General features: G+C 37.0%; 1 protein-coding gene across 1 annotated transcript in view; it reads right to left on the bottom strand.

Moving 5' to 3' along the window:
* Nucleotides 1-8,018: 8,018 nt before the first annotated feature.
* TMPRSS11F (transmembrane serine protease 11F) overlaps nucleotides 8,019-15,730 on the bottom strand; it is a 75,788-nt gene continuing 68,076 nt past the window's right edge. The window contains exons 8-10 of the mRNA XM_066279759.1: nucleotides 14,666-14,925; nucleotides 13,059-13,201; nucleotides 8,019-10,190 (exon numbers count right to left, since the gene is read on the bottom strand). Coding sequence (XP_066135856.1) covers nucleotides 10,032-10,190; nucleotides 13,059-13,201; nucleotides 14,666-14,925 — 562 coding nt within the window. The 3' untranslated portion in view covers nucleotides 8,019-10,031. The remainder of the gene's footprint in view (nucleotides 10,191-13,058; nucleotides 13,202-14,665; nucleotides 14,926-15,730) is intronic.

Below are 15,730 nucleotides of genomic sequence, written 5' to 3'. Positions count from 1 at the left end.
GATATTAAATAATGAATGGGTTAACAATGAGATCAAAGAAGAAATTTTAAAAATCCTAGAAACAAATGATAATGAGCATACATCAACTCAAAATTTATGGGACACTGCAAAAGCAGTGCTGAGAGAGAAGTTCATAGCACTACAGACATACCTTAAAAAGCTAGAAAAAGCTCAAACAACCTAACGCTGCATCTAAAAAAAACTAGAAAAAGAACAGCAAGTAAAGCCCAGAGGTAGTAGAAGGAAGGAAATAATAAAGATCAGAGCAAAAATAAATGACATAGAGGCTAAAGAAACAATACAGAGAATCAATGAAACAAAGAGCTGGTTCTTTGAAAGAGTAAACAAGATCGATGAACCTTTAATCCAGGGGTCGGGAACCTATGGCTCATGAGCCAGAAGTGGCTCTTTTGATGGCTGCATTTGGCTCGCAGACAAATCTTTAATAAAAATATAATGTTAAAAATATAAAACATTCTTATGTATTACAATTCATTCATTTCCTACCGCTCATATTCATGGTTGTGAGTGGTGGAGCCAATCACAGGTGTCCTCCAGGACAATACCAAATTTTTATTGGATAATGTGTAATGTACATGGGTCATTGTATGGCTCTCATGAAATTACATTTTAAAAGATGTGGTATTCATGGCTCTCTCAGCCAAAAAGTTTCCCGACCCCTGCTTTAACCAGACTCACCAAGAAAAAAAGAGAGTATTCAAATAAATAAAATTAGAAATGAGTGTGGAGAAATAACAACTGACACAACAGAAATACAAAGGAATGTAAGAAAATACTAGGAAGAACTGTATGCCAAAAATTGAGACAACTTAGATAAAATGGACAAATTTCTTGAAATATATAATATTCTAAAAATCATTCTGGAATCAGAATGGAAGAATCAGAAAACCTAAACAGACTGATGACAACAAATGAGTCTCTATGGCGATGTCGTGTATTGTGCTTCAGTCTCGTTGGCAGTCGAGGCTCATTAGCATTTATAGGCTCCAACAGTGAGAGAGTCCGTGTTCCTGGAGCCTTTCTCCTAGTCTTTCCTTCCTCAATTAGTAGCCTGATAATCCAGCTATGGAGTTGCTGGTGCCTCTGCCTGGATAGTAAGAGGCTCAAAGAGCTGGCAACTCCCCACTCTATTCCCACTCAGCACAGGGCTCTGGGTAAGGCTTAGTCAGAGCTGCTAGCATAATCAGGCAGGGCTTCCGCCCACTCAAAGACCTCTGGCTCTGCCACTCTGTGGGATAATATGGGCGCTCACTGCCGAGGCACTTGGAGGAATCTCTCGCCCACTATCTGTGCGTGCAGATCAGGATATAAAGCCAGCAGTCTCACACTCTGAGTGAAACCCCCACCTGCACGGAAAAGTTCCAGTGCTGAAATTGGCTCTCACTCCGTCCCCGGGCGCGGCTTTTTCAAGGGGCTGGGGCGGCCCAAGATTCCGCTTTTTGGCCCACACAAAGGCCCCTGACTCTGCCCCTCTGTGGGATAACATGGGCGGGCACTGCCGAGGCACTCGGAGGAATCTCTCGCTCACTATCTGCGCGTGCAGACCAGGATATCAGGCCAGCAGTCTCACCTGAGTGAAACCCCCACCCGTATGGAAAAGTTCTGCTGTTGGAATTGGCTCTCGCTCCATCCCTGTGCGCAGCTTTCCCAGGGCGCTGGGACGGCCCGGAGATTCTGCTTTCAGCCCACACAGAGGCCTCTGACTCTGCCCCTCTGTGGGGTAACACGGGTGCCCACTCCTGAGGTGCTGGGAGGAATCTCTCGCTCACTCTCTGTGTGCACCGACCAGGATGTCAGGCCAGTCACCTCACCCTATGAGTGAATCCCCTTCCCGTACAGAAAAGTTCCAGTGTTGGAATTAGTTCTCGCTCCCTCTCCGTGCGCGGTTTTCCCAGGGTGCTGGGGCAGCCTGGAGATTCCACTTTCGGCCCACACAAAGGCCTCTGACTCTGACTTTCTGTGGGGTAACACGGGCGCACACTCTCGGGGCTTTGGAAGGAATCTCTTGCCCACTATCTGTGCACGCCAACCAGGAGATCGGGGAAAATGGCTGCCCTGCTTGTCTTTCTTTGTCTGGGTTTGGCGCGAGTGTTAGCTTGTATTGCCCGGGTTGCCACAGGAACAGTTTTTCCTCGGCCTGGATCTCTGTGCCACAGCCTGGTTTGGCCGTTTGTGCCACGGCCTGGATCTATTCACCCCCTCCCCTTTGCCCGCCTCAGTTTCTATATTCTCAGTTCCCAGTGAAAGCCACCCTGTTTAGGTTAGTGAGGAAAGTGGAGCATTTCTTACTCCCTATTTCCTTCGGGGTTTGATTATATATTTAGCCAATTTTTCGCTCGACCATACCTTTGGGTGTATTACAAAACATCTGGAGGCTCCAAGGATAGGTTCTTCTGTTTCTGGTTGAAGATCTTGTTGAGTTTTGGGGGAGATTTATCGGTATCGCTTCCTACCGTGCCATTACTCTGACATCATCCTCCCCTGTAGTTTTTTTTATAATGGGGATAAATCAATCATATATTTCCTTTAAAAAAAAATTTTTTTTTTGGCCTGACCTGTGGTGGCGCAGTGAATCAAACATTGACCTGGAATGCTGAGTTCACTGGTTCAAAACCCTGAACTTGCCCTGTCAAGGCACATATGAAATTTGATGCTTCCTGCTCCTCCCCTCTTCTCTCTCTCTGTCTCTGTTCTCTAAAATGAATAAATAAAAATAATTTAAAAATAAAAATAATTAAAAATAAAAATTTTTATTCTGTGGTTCAACTATTTTTTTCTGAAACTTTTGTCAGGTAGCTGTGGTTTATTATTTGTCCTTCCAATGGCTTCATTTTACTTTTAGATTCTCTTTGTTTCTCCTTTTCACTTTTATTTTCTCCTTTGGTTCGTTGTGCACCTCAGCCTGTTCATTCAACCCTCTAATCTACATTCCCTAAAGAATGATACTTATAGGGAAAACACTGGTGGATTTTAAAAATTATCCCCCCAATTTTGTAATTAGTATCTAGTTCTAAAAAGGAAGATGCAAGTTTGAGGTTGAACAAAAGGTTATTGTTTTGAGTAGACAAAAGGCAGTTATTAAAACTATTAGGAAGGCAATCTTATGCATTTATGAAATTTATCTTCCTGGAAATATTTAAAAGGTAGCATTTGAACATTTTTTAGAGGGCATACCTAGATTTAGAAGTGGAGAGAAAGAAAACCTAGCCAGATAATCTCCTTATCTACAAGACTACCTTTTAAAGCAAGGGTCCCCAAACTTTTTACACAGGGGGCCAGTTCACTGTCCCTCAGACCATTGGAGGGCCGGACTATAAAAAAAACTATGAACAAATCCCTATGCACACTGTACATATCTTATTTTAAAGTAAAAAAACAAAACAGGAACAAATACAATATTTAAAATAAAGAACAAGTAAATTTAAATCATCAAACTGACCAGTATTTCAATGGGAACTATGCTCCTCTCACTGACCACCAATGAAAGAGATGCCCCTTCCAGAAGTGCAGCGGGGGCCGGATAAATGGCCTCAGGGGGCCGCATGCAGCCCGCGGGCCGTAGTTTGGGGACCCCTGTTTTAAAGGAAGAGCTGGGAAACAGAATCAGACTAGGTAACAAAATGTATAAAAATAAAATTTCAACAGGAAATTCATGATATCTAGTTAACATACACTTGCATAGCTTTGTGACTTAAGTTAAAAAACCTTTAATAATTCAGAATATAAATTAAAATATTATGAAGCTGAATCTGTAAAATATACTTTAAATGCTAACTTTGGACTGCTTTTGAGATTTTCCACTGTCAGCTACAGAATAGCTCGAAAAATGTTCCCAGTGGATGATCACAGAGTTCTCTCAGATACTATAATAAAGTATGCTTTAAATAAAATGAATTTGAATAATATCCATTCTTAAAGCTATTAAATGAACAAAAACTTATTTGATTTGCCTGGTATTTTTTTTAATAAATTAGTATTAACCATATGAGCTATATTAAATATCATTTATTTCAAGAAAATGCTAAATATAATTTCAACAAACAGTAGAATTTTCAAAATGCACAAAGCAACAGCACTGATAAATGAAAATACCAATGCTCTGAAGACCTAATGGCAATTTTAGTGCATGTGCAGCATCAGCTGAACTGACATCCGGCTATAATAATAAACCTTGCACTTTACAAACAGGTTTAAAACATTCTCTGACTTTAGATCTTTATTATTCAAAAGGAAATTCTCCCAACATTATAAGGTAGATAATTTTGCACTTGACAGGTTGAGAGCAGTTTAGAGCGAAGGACTATTTCTCTTTTAAATTGTGTGATGTTGAGTTTTACAAGTTCTTTATAAAGTTTGGTTATTATCTCCTTATTATACATATTGGTAAATATATTCTTCCATTGTGTGGGTTGTCTTTTTATTTTGTTAATGGTGTTTTTTGCTGTGTAAAAGCATTTTAGTTTCATATAGTCCCATTTGTTCATCTTGTCCTTTATTTCACTTGCCCGTGGAGATAAATCAGCAAAAATATTGCTACAAGAGATATCAGAGAGTTTACTACCTATGTTTTCTTCCAAAATGTTTATGGTTTCATGACTTACATTTAAATCTTTTATCCATTTTGAGTTTACTTTTATGAATGGTGTAAGTTGGTGATCCAGTTTCATTTTTTTGCAAGTACCTGTCCAATTTTTCCAACACCATTTGTTAAAGAGACTGTCTTTATTCCATTATATGCTCTTACCTCCTTTGTCAAATATCAATTGTCCATATAGGTGGTAAACAATCCAATCAAAAGATGGGCAAAAGAAATGAACAATCACTTCTCCAAAGAGGACATACAGATGGCCAATAGGCATATTAAAAAATGTTCAACATCATTAATCATCAGAGAAATGCAAATTAAAACCACAATGAGATACCACCTTACACCAGTCAGAATGGCATTCATTAACAAAACAACACATAATAAGTGCTGGAGAGGGTGTGGAGAAAAGGGAACCGTCCTGCACTGCTGGTGGAAATGCAGACTGGTGCAGCTACTGTGGAAAACAGTATGGAGATTCCTCAAAAAATTAAAAATGGAACTGCCCTTTCACCCAGCTACCTCACTTTTAGGAATACATCCTAAGAATGCCAAATCACTGATTCAAAAGAAGAAATGTATCTCCATGTTTATTGCAGCATTGTTTACAATAGCCAAGATCTGGAAATAGCCCGTGTCCTTCAGTAGATGAGTGGATTAAAAGGCAGTGGTACATATATACAATGGAATACTACGCGGCCATGAGGAAAAAGGAAATTTTACCTTTTGTGACAACATGGATAGACCTGGAAACTATCATGCTAAGTGAAATAAGCCAGGCAGAGAAAGAAAAATATGATATAACCTCACTCATTTGAGGAATCCAATGAACAATGTGAACTGAGGAATGGAACAGAGGCAGAGGTGAGATCAAAGGGACCAGAGGAAAGTGGTCAGAGGGAAAGTGGAAGAGAAGATGAGATCAGAGAAGGGAAAGAGATTAATGAAATTATATACACATAACACAGCATTATAGAGAACAGGACAGCCAATCCTGGAGGGAAGGGGGGAAGGCATTGGGGAGAGGGGGCAAAGGGGGGGTAAGGGGCTTATGGGGGTAGGGGGAGATATATTCCATGGGTCACTTGAATCTATGTAAACACAATAAATTAAAATCATAAAAAAATTTTAAATTTTGTGTGATGTGATTACATTTCTCTCATTTCTTATTAGTCATAGCTAAAAGTTTTAGGCAAGGACAATATTAAATTCTGTAAAAGAAGTCTCATTGTAAGCATTTACAGAAGCAACTTAATAAAAACTTTGTAGTTTGCTGCTTTTTTATGGGCTTCCTGTAGTTTTATTTGATTTTAAAACAGATTATCTAATAAGCCATTAAAATAGCAAAAAGGAAGTCAAACATTTGATTTTTAGGAGGTTACAAAATGTTTTGCTGCTCCTTATTTTAAAATATGTTGTAGATTTAATTTATACCACATCAAGGCTTTAAATTACTTAATTATAAAGCTTAGTGTGGAGGGTGAAAGGGAATGAGTAAGGTAGGAATTCTGGGGATAAACTTGGAGTATTCTGACTTGCCAATTTACTAGCTCTGCAACTTTGCCTACATTAAAATTATCCTTCATTTCCTTAGGGCTAATTAGATATAGTGTCTGTCTTTATTGTAAAACTGATTTTCTCCATTGATATGCTTTGCTAAACACCATATGAATTCAATTTACCTCACACTTTTGCAAGGAGAAAACTTAGTTTAGTAACAATCATTTAATCCCAGTGACTTCTAGAGCTGCAGTGTTCCTGGCTAGTGACCCTGAATAACTTGGATTGGAGTGATGGAGAGATAGCTAGCTTAGAGGCAAGGGCCTTCTGGGTTTTGCTTTTTCACTGGCTATCACCTACTGTACATCTTGGAAAAATTCTCTTGGCTTTGATTTCACAGCAGTCAAAAAAGGAGCTTGTTGTAGATAAGCTCTTAGGTCCTTCCAGACTCTAACAACTCTAATTGTAGTTTTAGTTTCAATACTTTGTTACAAGTTTATTTTCCATTTCCATGATTGCATGAAGGAATGACTCCCACACATTCCCCCACCCTGTCAAATAAATATACTAACAAAGCAACAACTTTATTCAGTTGAAAGAGATAGATTCCTATTAACATATTTTTGTTCTTACTGTTGTTGAATCATGAACATTTCACTGAGAGAATATGTTAAGAATTTGCAAAAATTTTGGTTCAATCTTGTCCTAGTATTAAAAACTAACTCTTTAGTTCTTTCTCATGGCACCCAAAATTCTATCCAAATCTCACAGGGATTATGTGCTGTAGTGTTTACTGTCAGCCTAAAAGAGCTGACCTGTCTTTTCAAACAACGAGTCAGACAAATCAAAAGTTTTGTTCTTTTTTTAATATAAAAAGACTTGAATATTATTAGAGCATTCACAGCATAAGAGGCAAAGCCCAGATTTTTTGTTTTGTTTTGTTTCTAATCACTATATATTTGCAAATTTCACAAAGCAAGAGTATTGATAAATAAAAATGCTAACACTGTAAAAAATTCTTTACAATCTTAATGCATTAGCAGCAGCATCTGTACTGATATAAGTTTACAATAATATACTTTGCACTTTTTTGAGCAAGTTTTGACCAATCTTTGATTTTTCAATTTTATTACCTCAAAAAAAAGGCCTCATAATGCCATGAGGTTAATAGCTTAATGTCCCATTTGGTAGATGGAAAACTTGAGGAAAGATATTATTGCATGATTCCTATAACACCATTCAATAGGTCAGACATAATCGACCTGGAAATAATACATATAAATACTGTTTTAAAAAACTACTTTTTCATTACTTAAATTTATTTATGGCCTTTTGGATTTACTCCTCTCATTTGTGTTAAAATGTCATTGAATTAAATTGAATTAAGTATAGAATTATTTAAATCAGTATATATAATTTTACAAACACATGTGCAAAAGTTATCACAGTCTTCTGAAATATAAATATAGTTAAACAAAAGCACATAACCCTTGTAATAGAACTTACATAGTAGAAAAAATTTTTTGTAGATAGATTTGTTTTCCTGTTTCTACCAAAGTTTGTGTTTAGTTTTGATATTAAAGAGGTCTATTGTCATTAAAACACATCTTGAATGTACTAAATATTCTCCAAGAAGCTTTGGATGTTTTTCTTCATATAGAAAGAAAAGTAAAGATTTAAGTTTTCATTTTTTTGGTTGATATTTAATTATTAGCAGTCATCCATTGAGAAATTTGGTGTCATTTTCTTTTTAAAAGGAAAGTATGCATGGAAAATCCTTTTCTGTTTATGATATCTTAGTATTAAGATATAAATAACTAGAAAATTTTTTTAGTTATGTTTATCTTGTTTACATATGTTACATATAAACACATATACATAAATTAACAAAAATTTCAGTCCTTAAAGAAACAGAGAGACTAAATTTTTCCCTGATAAATCAGAGCAACAAATCTAACACTTGAGGTCTAGCACTGAGACCTGAAAATGAACACAGCTGCATCTCTGTTGTCACAACCCTGAGGCCAGATGGCCAGCCATGCAGCCTATATTTTGAGCTATGTCTGCTTGTAAAGATAGTTCAAAATATATTAATGGGACATAAAAAATGATTTTGAAAATCTAATGTCACCTAATTTTTTTACAATGTAGTTTAAAGTATTCTGAAATTGATTAGATGACTTTAAAGAAATGAGGTACAGTTTTTTAAAAGAGTATTGTTTTATTGAGTCCAAAGCACACTAGGAATAGTTACTAGTAGTAGTACACATTATTAGCCTACTCAGCAGGGGTCCCCAAACTACGGCCGCATGCGGCTCCTTGAGGCCATTTATTCGGCCCACCGCACTTCAGGAAGGGGTACCTCTTTCATTGGTGGTCAGTGAGAGGAGCATAGTTCCCACTGAAATACTGGTCAGTTTGTTGATTTAAACTTACTTGTTATTTATTTTAAATATTGTATTTGTTCCCGTTTTGTTTTTTTACTTTAAAATAAGATATGTGCAGTGTGCATAGGGATTTGTTCATAGTTTTTTTTATAGTCCGGCCCTCCAATGGTCTGAGGGACAGTGAACTGGCCCCCTGTGTAAAAAGTTTGGGGACCCCTGGCCTACTGTGTGCAGACACTGTTCCAAGTGCTTCCTTTACTCCGTTTAGTGTGTTTCCATCTCATAACAGTCATATGAGTAGGCGCCACTTTTATTCCCACTGTGAAGATGAAGGAGTCAATGCACAGCGATGTGAAGAAACCTGAGCAGTGACAAACACTCATGTAAGGCACAAGCAATGTTCAAGCTCAGGCAGCCTGATTCCAAACCCTGTGCTTTCCACCATTAGATTTTGAACTGTCATTTGCTGACTTGACAAATTAAGTTAATTTATCTTAAAACTCACAGAAGTATTACTTTCCATTATAGTAAACATTTTTATAGTACATGATATGTACCAGGCACTCTTCTAAGTGCTTTATTCAGACCAGCTCTCCCAACCTGACAGTCTGATGGACATGTGGCCTGTCGGGTAGCTAAAGACTTACAAAAGCATCTGTTACCATATATTCATGAAGATATTTCTAAATGAATAATTGGGTAGTTAATTCTCTCAACAATTTAGACTTTGTCCTTTAGTAGTAATTTGAAACCACCTCTGCTAGCCTGACTCACATCAGTTCTTTTTATTTTCCTTGTACCCATGGAAAAATGTTCCCAGCAATCCTCCCCCACCCCCCCCACCTAACACCAATTGATGATGCTGTTATAGAATGAATCCAAAATGCTTATTAACAATACAATATGAATCCTAAAGCTAGTGCATTTGTGTTTAAAACAATGTTATCAGCAGTTCATATACATTTAAACATCTTTTAAATGGCAATTTTGTGGTTAATGACAATGCTCTCTATTATTACTTAGGAACCTAGGTTAGAGTTCAAATTGTATTGCAAATCCATGTTTCTTCATTCTAGTCATTGAGTATCCAATTTTCAGTGCTAGAATATGGAAACCCTGACTTCTCAAGAAAGACTGTTGTTTGACTTTTTTGCTAGAAGAATCCTAGGTGCTCCAGATATTATATGAGGTAAGATGTTGGCAGCCCTGGCAGCTCTTCAGATCCTGTGGAAAATGATGGTCCTCATCTTCCATTGAGGCAAACCATTTATAAATATTCATCTTATTAATAAGTAAGACTAACAGTTTCACTTGTGAATGAGGAGTCAGTACTACAAGTCATTTGCTGTGTCTTCTTCCCTCAAGGTAGAAAAACAGTTTTGTCACAAAGTCCACTTCAAAATAGTGAATTGGCGTGAGCCTGAGGACTTCTTGACCTCCAGCAAAAGCACTAATCCAAACCACATGAATATAAATAATGTCCAATATGCAGGAGTTTTTGCTCTGGTGTCACGGATATAATTCACAGGCAGTTCACACTAAATACCAGTCTTTGAGGCAATCCAGTTTCGATATTGAGTCACTCTTGTATAGACCCCAGGTTTTTTGGGAAGAGCACATGATTGTCCCCAACTTACTATACCAACAAGGTACCAGATATCATGACTATCATAAACCAGAGGTCCACCAGAATCACCCTAGGGAAAAAAAAACAAAAATGCATTTAAAATTGTTAACTCTAATACAATTCAGTAGGAAGATCATTGCAATCACCTCTCTTCAACAGGAAAAATAAAAATAAAACTGGTACAAAGAACATGCAGCCAAACCAGAGATATATTATACATTTAATGTATCTCTCAACTGAGTTAAAATTTTGTGTTAAACTTTAAAGTGCATTGTTTTCTAGAAAAACTAACATTAATATTGAGTGGTTACATTATTTCTGGTTCAGCATCCTTGGTTTTCTTGATTTCTTTCTTTCTAGTTTGATTAGATACTTTATGTATGGTTTATAAATATGTATACTAAATATTTAATATGAGGTTAGTATTGCGTGCAGATAAGCAAAGTTAGAATGCCTTCTGGCCTTCTGGCTTGCTTAACAGAATAAAAGGGATTCAAAGAGATACAGAACATAAGAAAAAGATCAGGTGGAAAGAAGAATAAGAGTAGAATCAGGAGCAACATTTTGAATGAGATGCCTTTGAAATATCCAAGTAGAGTAGAATATACTTGTAAGTCTGGAAATGAAAGAGGAGGTTGAGGGAATACGTAAGTCTGAAGAACAAACATGAGGTCAGGGGCCTAATAGTTTATATTTGTGAACCTTCTGCAAAAAGATAATTATTGAAGCTATGGAAGAGAAATAGATCCTCTAGGAAGAAAGCATAAAGTAAAAAGAGGAACGAGTATAGGATAGACCAAAATTTAATATCTGGGATTAAGAGAATGATCCTGAAAAGGAGGCAGCAAAGGAACAGAGATACATATTGGGTGAAAAATCATTAAATGCCAAGGGGAGACAGTATTTCAGAAAAGAGGGGGTGGTAAGCACTGTTAAATGCTGGTTAGAGTTAAAAAATCATTTGTTGGAGATCGTTGGTGCTTTACTGAAAACTTAAGGAAGAGTTATTTTTCATAAAGTGATAAAACAGAAACCACATAGAAATGGTTTGAGAAAGTAGTGGCAGTAGGGAGAAGATTAAGACAATAAGTATAGACATTTCCCCGAATATTTGATGGTAAAGAGATGACAGGGTGCTAGCTGGAGGCATTATGGGGCAAGGAAGAGTTGGATTTTGGTTCTTTCTTAACTTGAGAGATCTGGTGAAGAAAGATCTAACTACAAAAGAAATGTGACTATAAAAAGGGTGAGAGGGCAAAATTGCTAGTGAAAACTTTCCCAAAATGCCAACAAAAAAAAGAACATGTCCAGAGGAGAAATGATCAGCCTTAGATAAAAAAAAAAAACAACCCAGCTTCTGCCTGAACAGACAGTGGTACAGTGGATAGAGTGTCAGACTGGGAAGCAGAGGACCCAAGTTTGAAACACCGAGATCACCGGCTTGAGTCCAGTCTTATCTGGGTTGAGCACAGCTCACCAGCTTGAACCCAAGGTCGCTGGCTTGAGGAAGGGGTCACTTGTTCTGCTGTAGCCTCCTGGTCAAGGTATATATGAGAAAGCAATAAATGAACAACTAAGGTGCCGCAATGAAGAATTGATGCTTCTCATCTCTCTCCTTTCCTGTCTCTGTCCCTATCTGTCCTTCTCTTTGTCTCTCTCTTTCTGTCTCTGTTACAAAAAAAAAAAGAAAGAAAGAGAGAGAGAGAAAGAGAGAGAGAGAGAGGAGGAAGGAAGGGAGGGAGGGAGGGAGGGAGGGAGGGAGGGAGGAAGGAAGGAAGGAAGGAAGGAAGGAAGGAAGGAAGGAAGGAAGGAAGGAAGGAAGGAAGGAAGAAAGGGAGAGAGAAAGAAAGAAAGAGAGAGAAAAGAAGCTGCTTCTTTGTTGTGACCTAAACTGAAGGTGTGTGTAAATTGAGTCCAGACGAAGGCAAGTCTGCAGGCCTGGTGCTGGGAAGACGGGAAAGTCCTTTCTTATGACTACTCATTTTCTTTGAAAACTAGAAAACAAAATCATCAATTGAGAATAAAGAGGTAGAAAATAAAAATAGAAGTTGAGGAATGTGGAAAAAGTTGGAAGAATTCAGAGAATGGTAGATTTGGGGAAAAAAGAAATAAAAAATTATATTGGATGGTGATAAGAGCTAAAGATAAAGATAAAACAGAGAAGGGACACAAAGAATACATGTGTAGGTTGTGCTTGGGCATGAGGGTTGGTAGGTTGGGTTGTAACACAGGGATGTGGCTGAGGAAGCAGGGGTAGATAAAAAGCAGGCAGGCAGGAAGGATTTGGGAGAGATGTTAAATAGGAAGATTTGGGGAATTCATGTTTATGGAGTTGGAGCAGTTTGGGGTGGCAGGGGTCAAGATGTGGCCTAAGGATTGGTGGCTGAAAAAGGGTGAAGATCATGGGAAGGTGGATCTAGGAACTAAGAACCCAGACATTAGATGCATCGGTATGAATGCTGCAGGGATTGGGTGGAGTGAAAAACCTGTTTCAGAGGTCAAAGCCCTTACAGAATGAGAGGAAGGAGAGAAACTCAGAGGTGGTGGATGAATGTATGAGAGATAATGACAGAGTTGAATAAAGTGGTCCTTAGAGGGAAGGTTTCTGTCTTCTTGTTTTCAAGTTTGTTTAAGTAAATAACAATAGACCATAAGAGTAATTGAAGAAACAGGCTTTAATTTACAAATTAGTAATATAATTATAGTACTGTTTCAATCTCATAATAAATAAAATCATGTATAAAAAGTGCCCAGTACTTTGCTTGGCACACAGTAAGCATTCAATATAATAATTTCTGTTATTATGATCATTAAGTAAACTGAGTCCTTGGTGAAATAGATTTCTCTTTTTTTTCCTCCCAAGTGAAATATATGCCAAACTTAGAAATAGCTAATAGAAAGTTTCCTTGTAATGTTTTGACCTTGACTTTGGACTTACCTTACATGCATCTATTTTTCCTTCCATGAATCCAGCACATAACATTCCTTTAGTTATCAGGCCATCATACACATCCTTTCTATTACACACATCACTGCTTATGGTTTCTACTCGGGCTTGCCGAAGTTTATTTTGTGTCGGTCCTATTACCCAAACAAACAACCAGGCAAACAAAAAACATGTTCTTTAAATACAATTGTATCTAACACATGGAAGACACATAAATCATATATTCCTAAGAGTGAAAGCACAATATTATTTTATTACTCTAATTGTTGCCTAATTTTATTTTCTCTTTCATAAATGTCTACATTTGGGGAACCTTAAACATATACAACCCAATATTATATCATATCAGTGAATGTTCAAACACTATTGGAATCCTTACTACTACATGCAATATATTATATCTCTCTACACGTTATTTTTTTTCCATGAGAAGAGGATCCATTACACTGATCTTGTCCAACTGGCATATTTTTCTGTATAAAGAAATTAAGGCATTTCCCCAAAGCTTTTTAAGTGGAGACCAGGATATGAGCTGTACAGAGCTATTTTCCCTATTCTATACTGTAGTGTGTTATTTAGGGGAATCCTGAAGTATGAGAAACAGAAGAAATGTCCAGTATATGATAGAAATTGAATGCCAGCATAGCAGGGCCTGGAGTTAGAAGGAGAGAATACTGTACAACTGAGTACAGAAAGAGAAAGGGAGTAGCTCAGGGCTCTTGATTCAAGCTGTCAGTGAGTAGCCCTGAGCTACTGGGAAGGGGAGGGAAGACTGAAGACCTATAGCAACCTCTCAGAAAGTTAAGTTGGAGGTGCATGGAGCACTTGGGAGATTTTACATATCACCAAGTTCTGTCAAAAATAAATAAATAAAAACCAGATTAAGGTATATTAATATTTGTCTTTCAGTTTCTTAAGGATTATCCTTAAAAGAACCTTAAACATTTCTTATTTCCCACCTTACAATAATTAAAATCTCTCTTTCTAAAGTGTAAAGAACTAGTACCTAGAGATCTTAAGTTCTGGCCTTCAGTTTATAAAATTTTAGAATTGGTGTCTTTCAAGTCCCCTAGGAAGTAGGACACAGAAAAATAAATACAGATGCTATTAACTAACTAAAATGAAAATTCACAAAGCACTTTCATGTTTAAGATGACCATAAATCTTCATTAACATGAGAAAGAATTTGGACAAAAAAGAAGAAGAAAGAGAAGGAGGAGGAGGAGGAGAAGAGGAAGAAGAAGAAAAAGAAGATTGTGGTTTGAAGTATATGTTAACTAGGAATGTTTACATATGGAAAATGTACAATTTGGAATCATTTTCCCCTATGTACTCCTATAGTATTTTGTCCCTTCTTATAAAACAGTCTGTTCTTTTCTTCTATATTGGCCTCTCCTTTTTCTCACCACTGCTTCAATTAATGGTGAACTCCTCAAGGCTAGGGACCTGATCCTTTACTTTCTAACACACCTCCTGCCCTTGTCTTGGGGCCATATATATTAAAAGCATCAATATTATTTTTACAAAAAATCTAAAGAAGGATTCTTTTAGCTAGCTTGTCAAGGTTTAAGACACACTTGTTATGTTAATTTACTCACCATCATCTACAATGGATCCAAACCCTGTGACAAACACACTTGTTTTAGGTGGCAACTTTAAAGATGAATCTGCGAGGCAAACTCTCTGGACTATATTTGAAAACTCAACTCGAGTTGTGAGCTGAGCCACAGCAATGTCATTTTCATTGGTTTCTCTACGGTAATTTTCATGAACGATAATTTTCCCCACATTTCGTTGCACTATGGGCGGCGTTATAGTTGTACCAAAAGTAGCAATCCATTGACTTGGGTCTTTATTTCTGCAAAACATTAAAAGGTAAAATTTATGAAGCTTAACTTTATATTTTAAGATGGAGACTCTATTTCTCTCCAACTCTTGGATTTATGCACCCGAAGAGTCCTGATGGTGAGAAAATTTGCAATCGATGACTTTACTGAAAAAAAAAAAAAGCTTAAATAAGCTGATGGTAGAAGTGAGAATATGAAAGCCCTTAAAATATTTTACATCCTCTAAAATTAAAAACAGCACAGCAACTAAGTGGAATTTTCATGCTTTATTTGGGTTAACAATAGTAATGGATACTATAGAATAAATTTCCAATAGTAATGGATACTATACAATAGTAATGAATACTATACAATTAATTTTCAATCTTTTAATTCCTTGTTCATTAGAAACTTATTAGATCTTCTGTCTTCTATAATTTCAATGAAATGTATGGGTATTAATTTTGATTTATTTGGATATTATACATTTTTCCTCTGTATCAGAGACTCGTCTATTCTTATTTTATGACTCAATTGTCAGCTGTTGTTTACTCAGTCTTACTGTTATCCTTGAGGCAGTGTGATTGGTTTCTTGTGTATACAAACTCTTGTGTGTATACAGGGTTGTGTATATACAGGATTAACATCTATGCCCAACCCCTGTCTGGATATTTAAGCACACAGCAGCCCTGACTCAGTGTCATGCTGTTAGGGCTCTAATTTCCCTTTGATCTGGCCCAGTCAGTCCCTCCTTTTGTTTTTGAGGCTCTCCCTTCACAACAGATGCTTTTCTCTCCCACAAAGGGAAATCACAAGCAACTGCTATATAGTACTACC

This window comes from Saccopteryx bilineata, chromosome 5 (assembly GCF_036850765.1).
Source record: "Saccopteryx bilineata isolate mSacBil1 chromosome 5, mSacBil1_pri_phased_curated, whole genome shotgun sequence".
Lineage (NCBI taxonomy): Eukaryota > Metazoa > Chordata > Mammalia > Chiroptera > Emballonuridae > Saccopteryx > Saccopteryx bilineata.
Note: the sequence above shows the minus strand (reverse complement) of the source record. Positions and strands in the feature narration are given on the sequence as shown.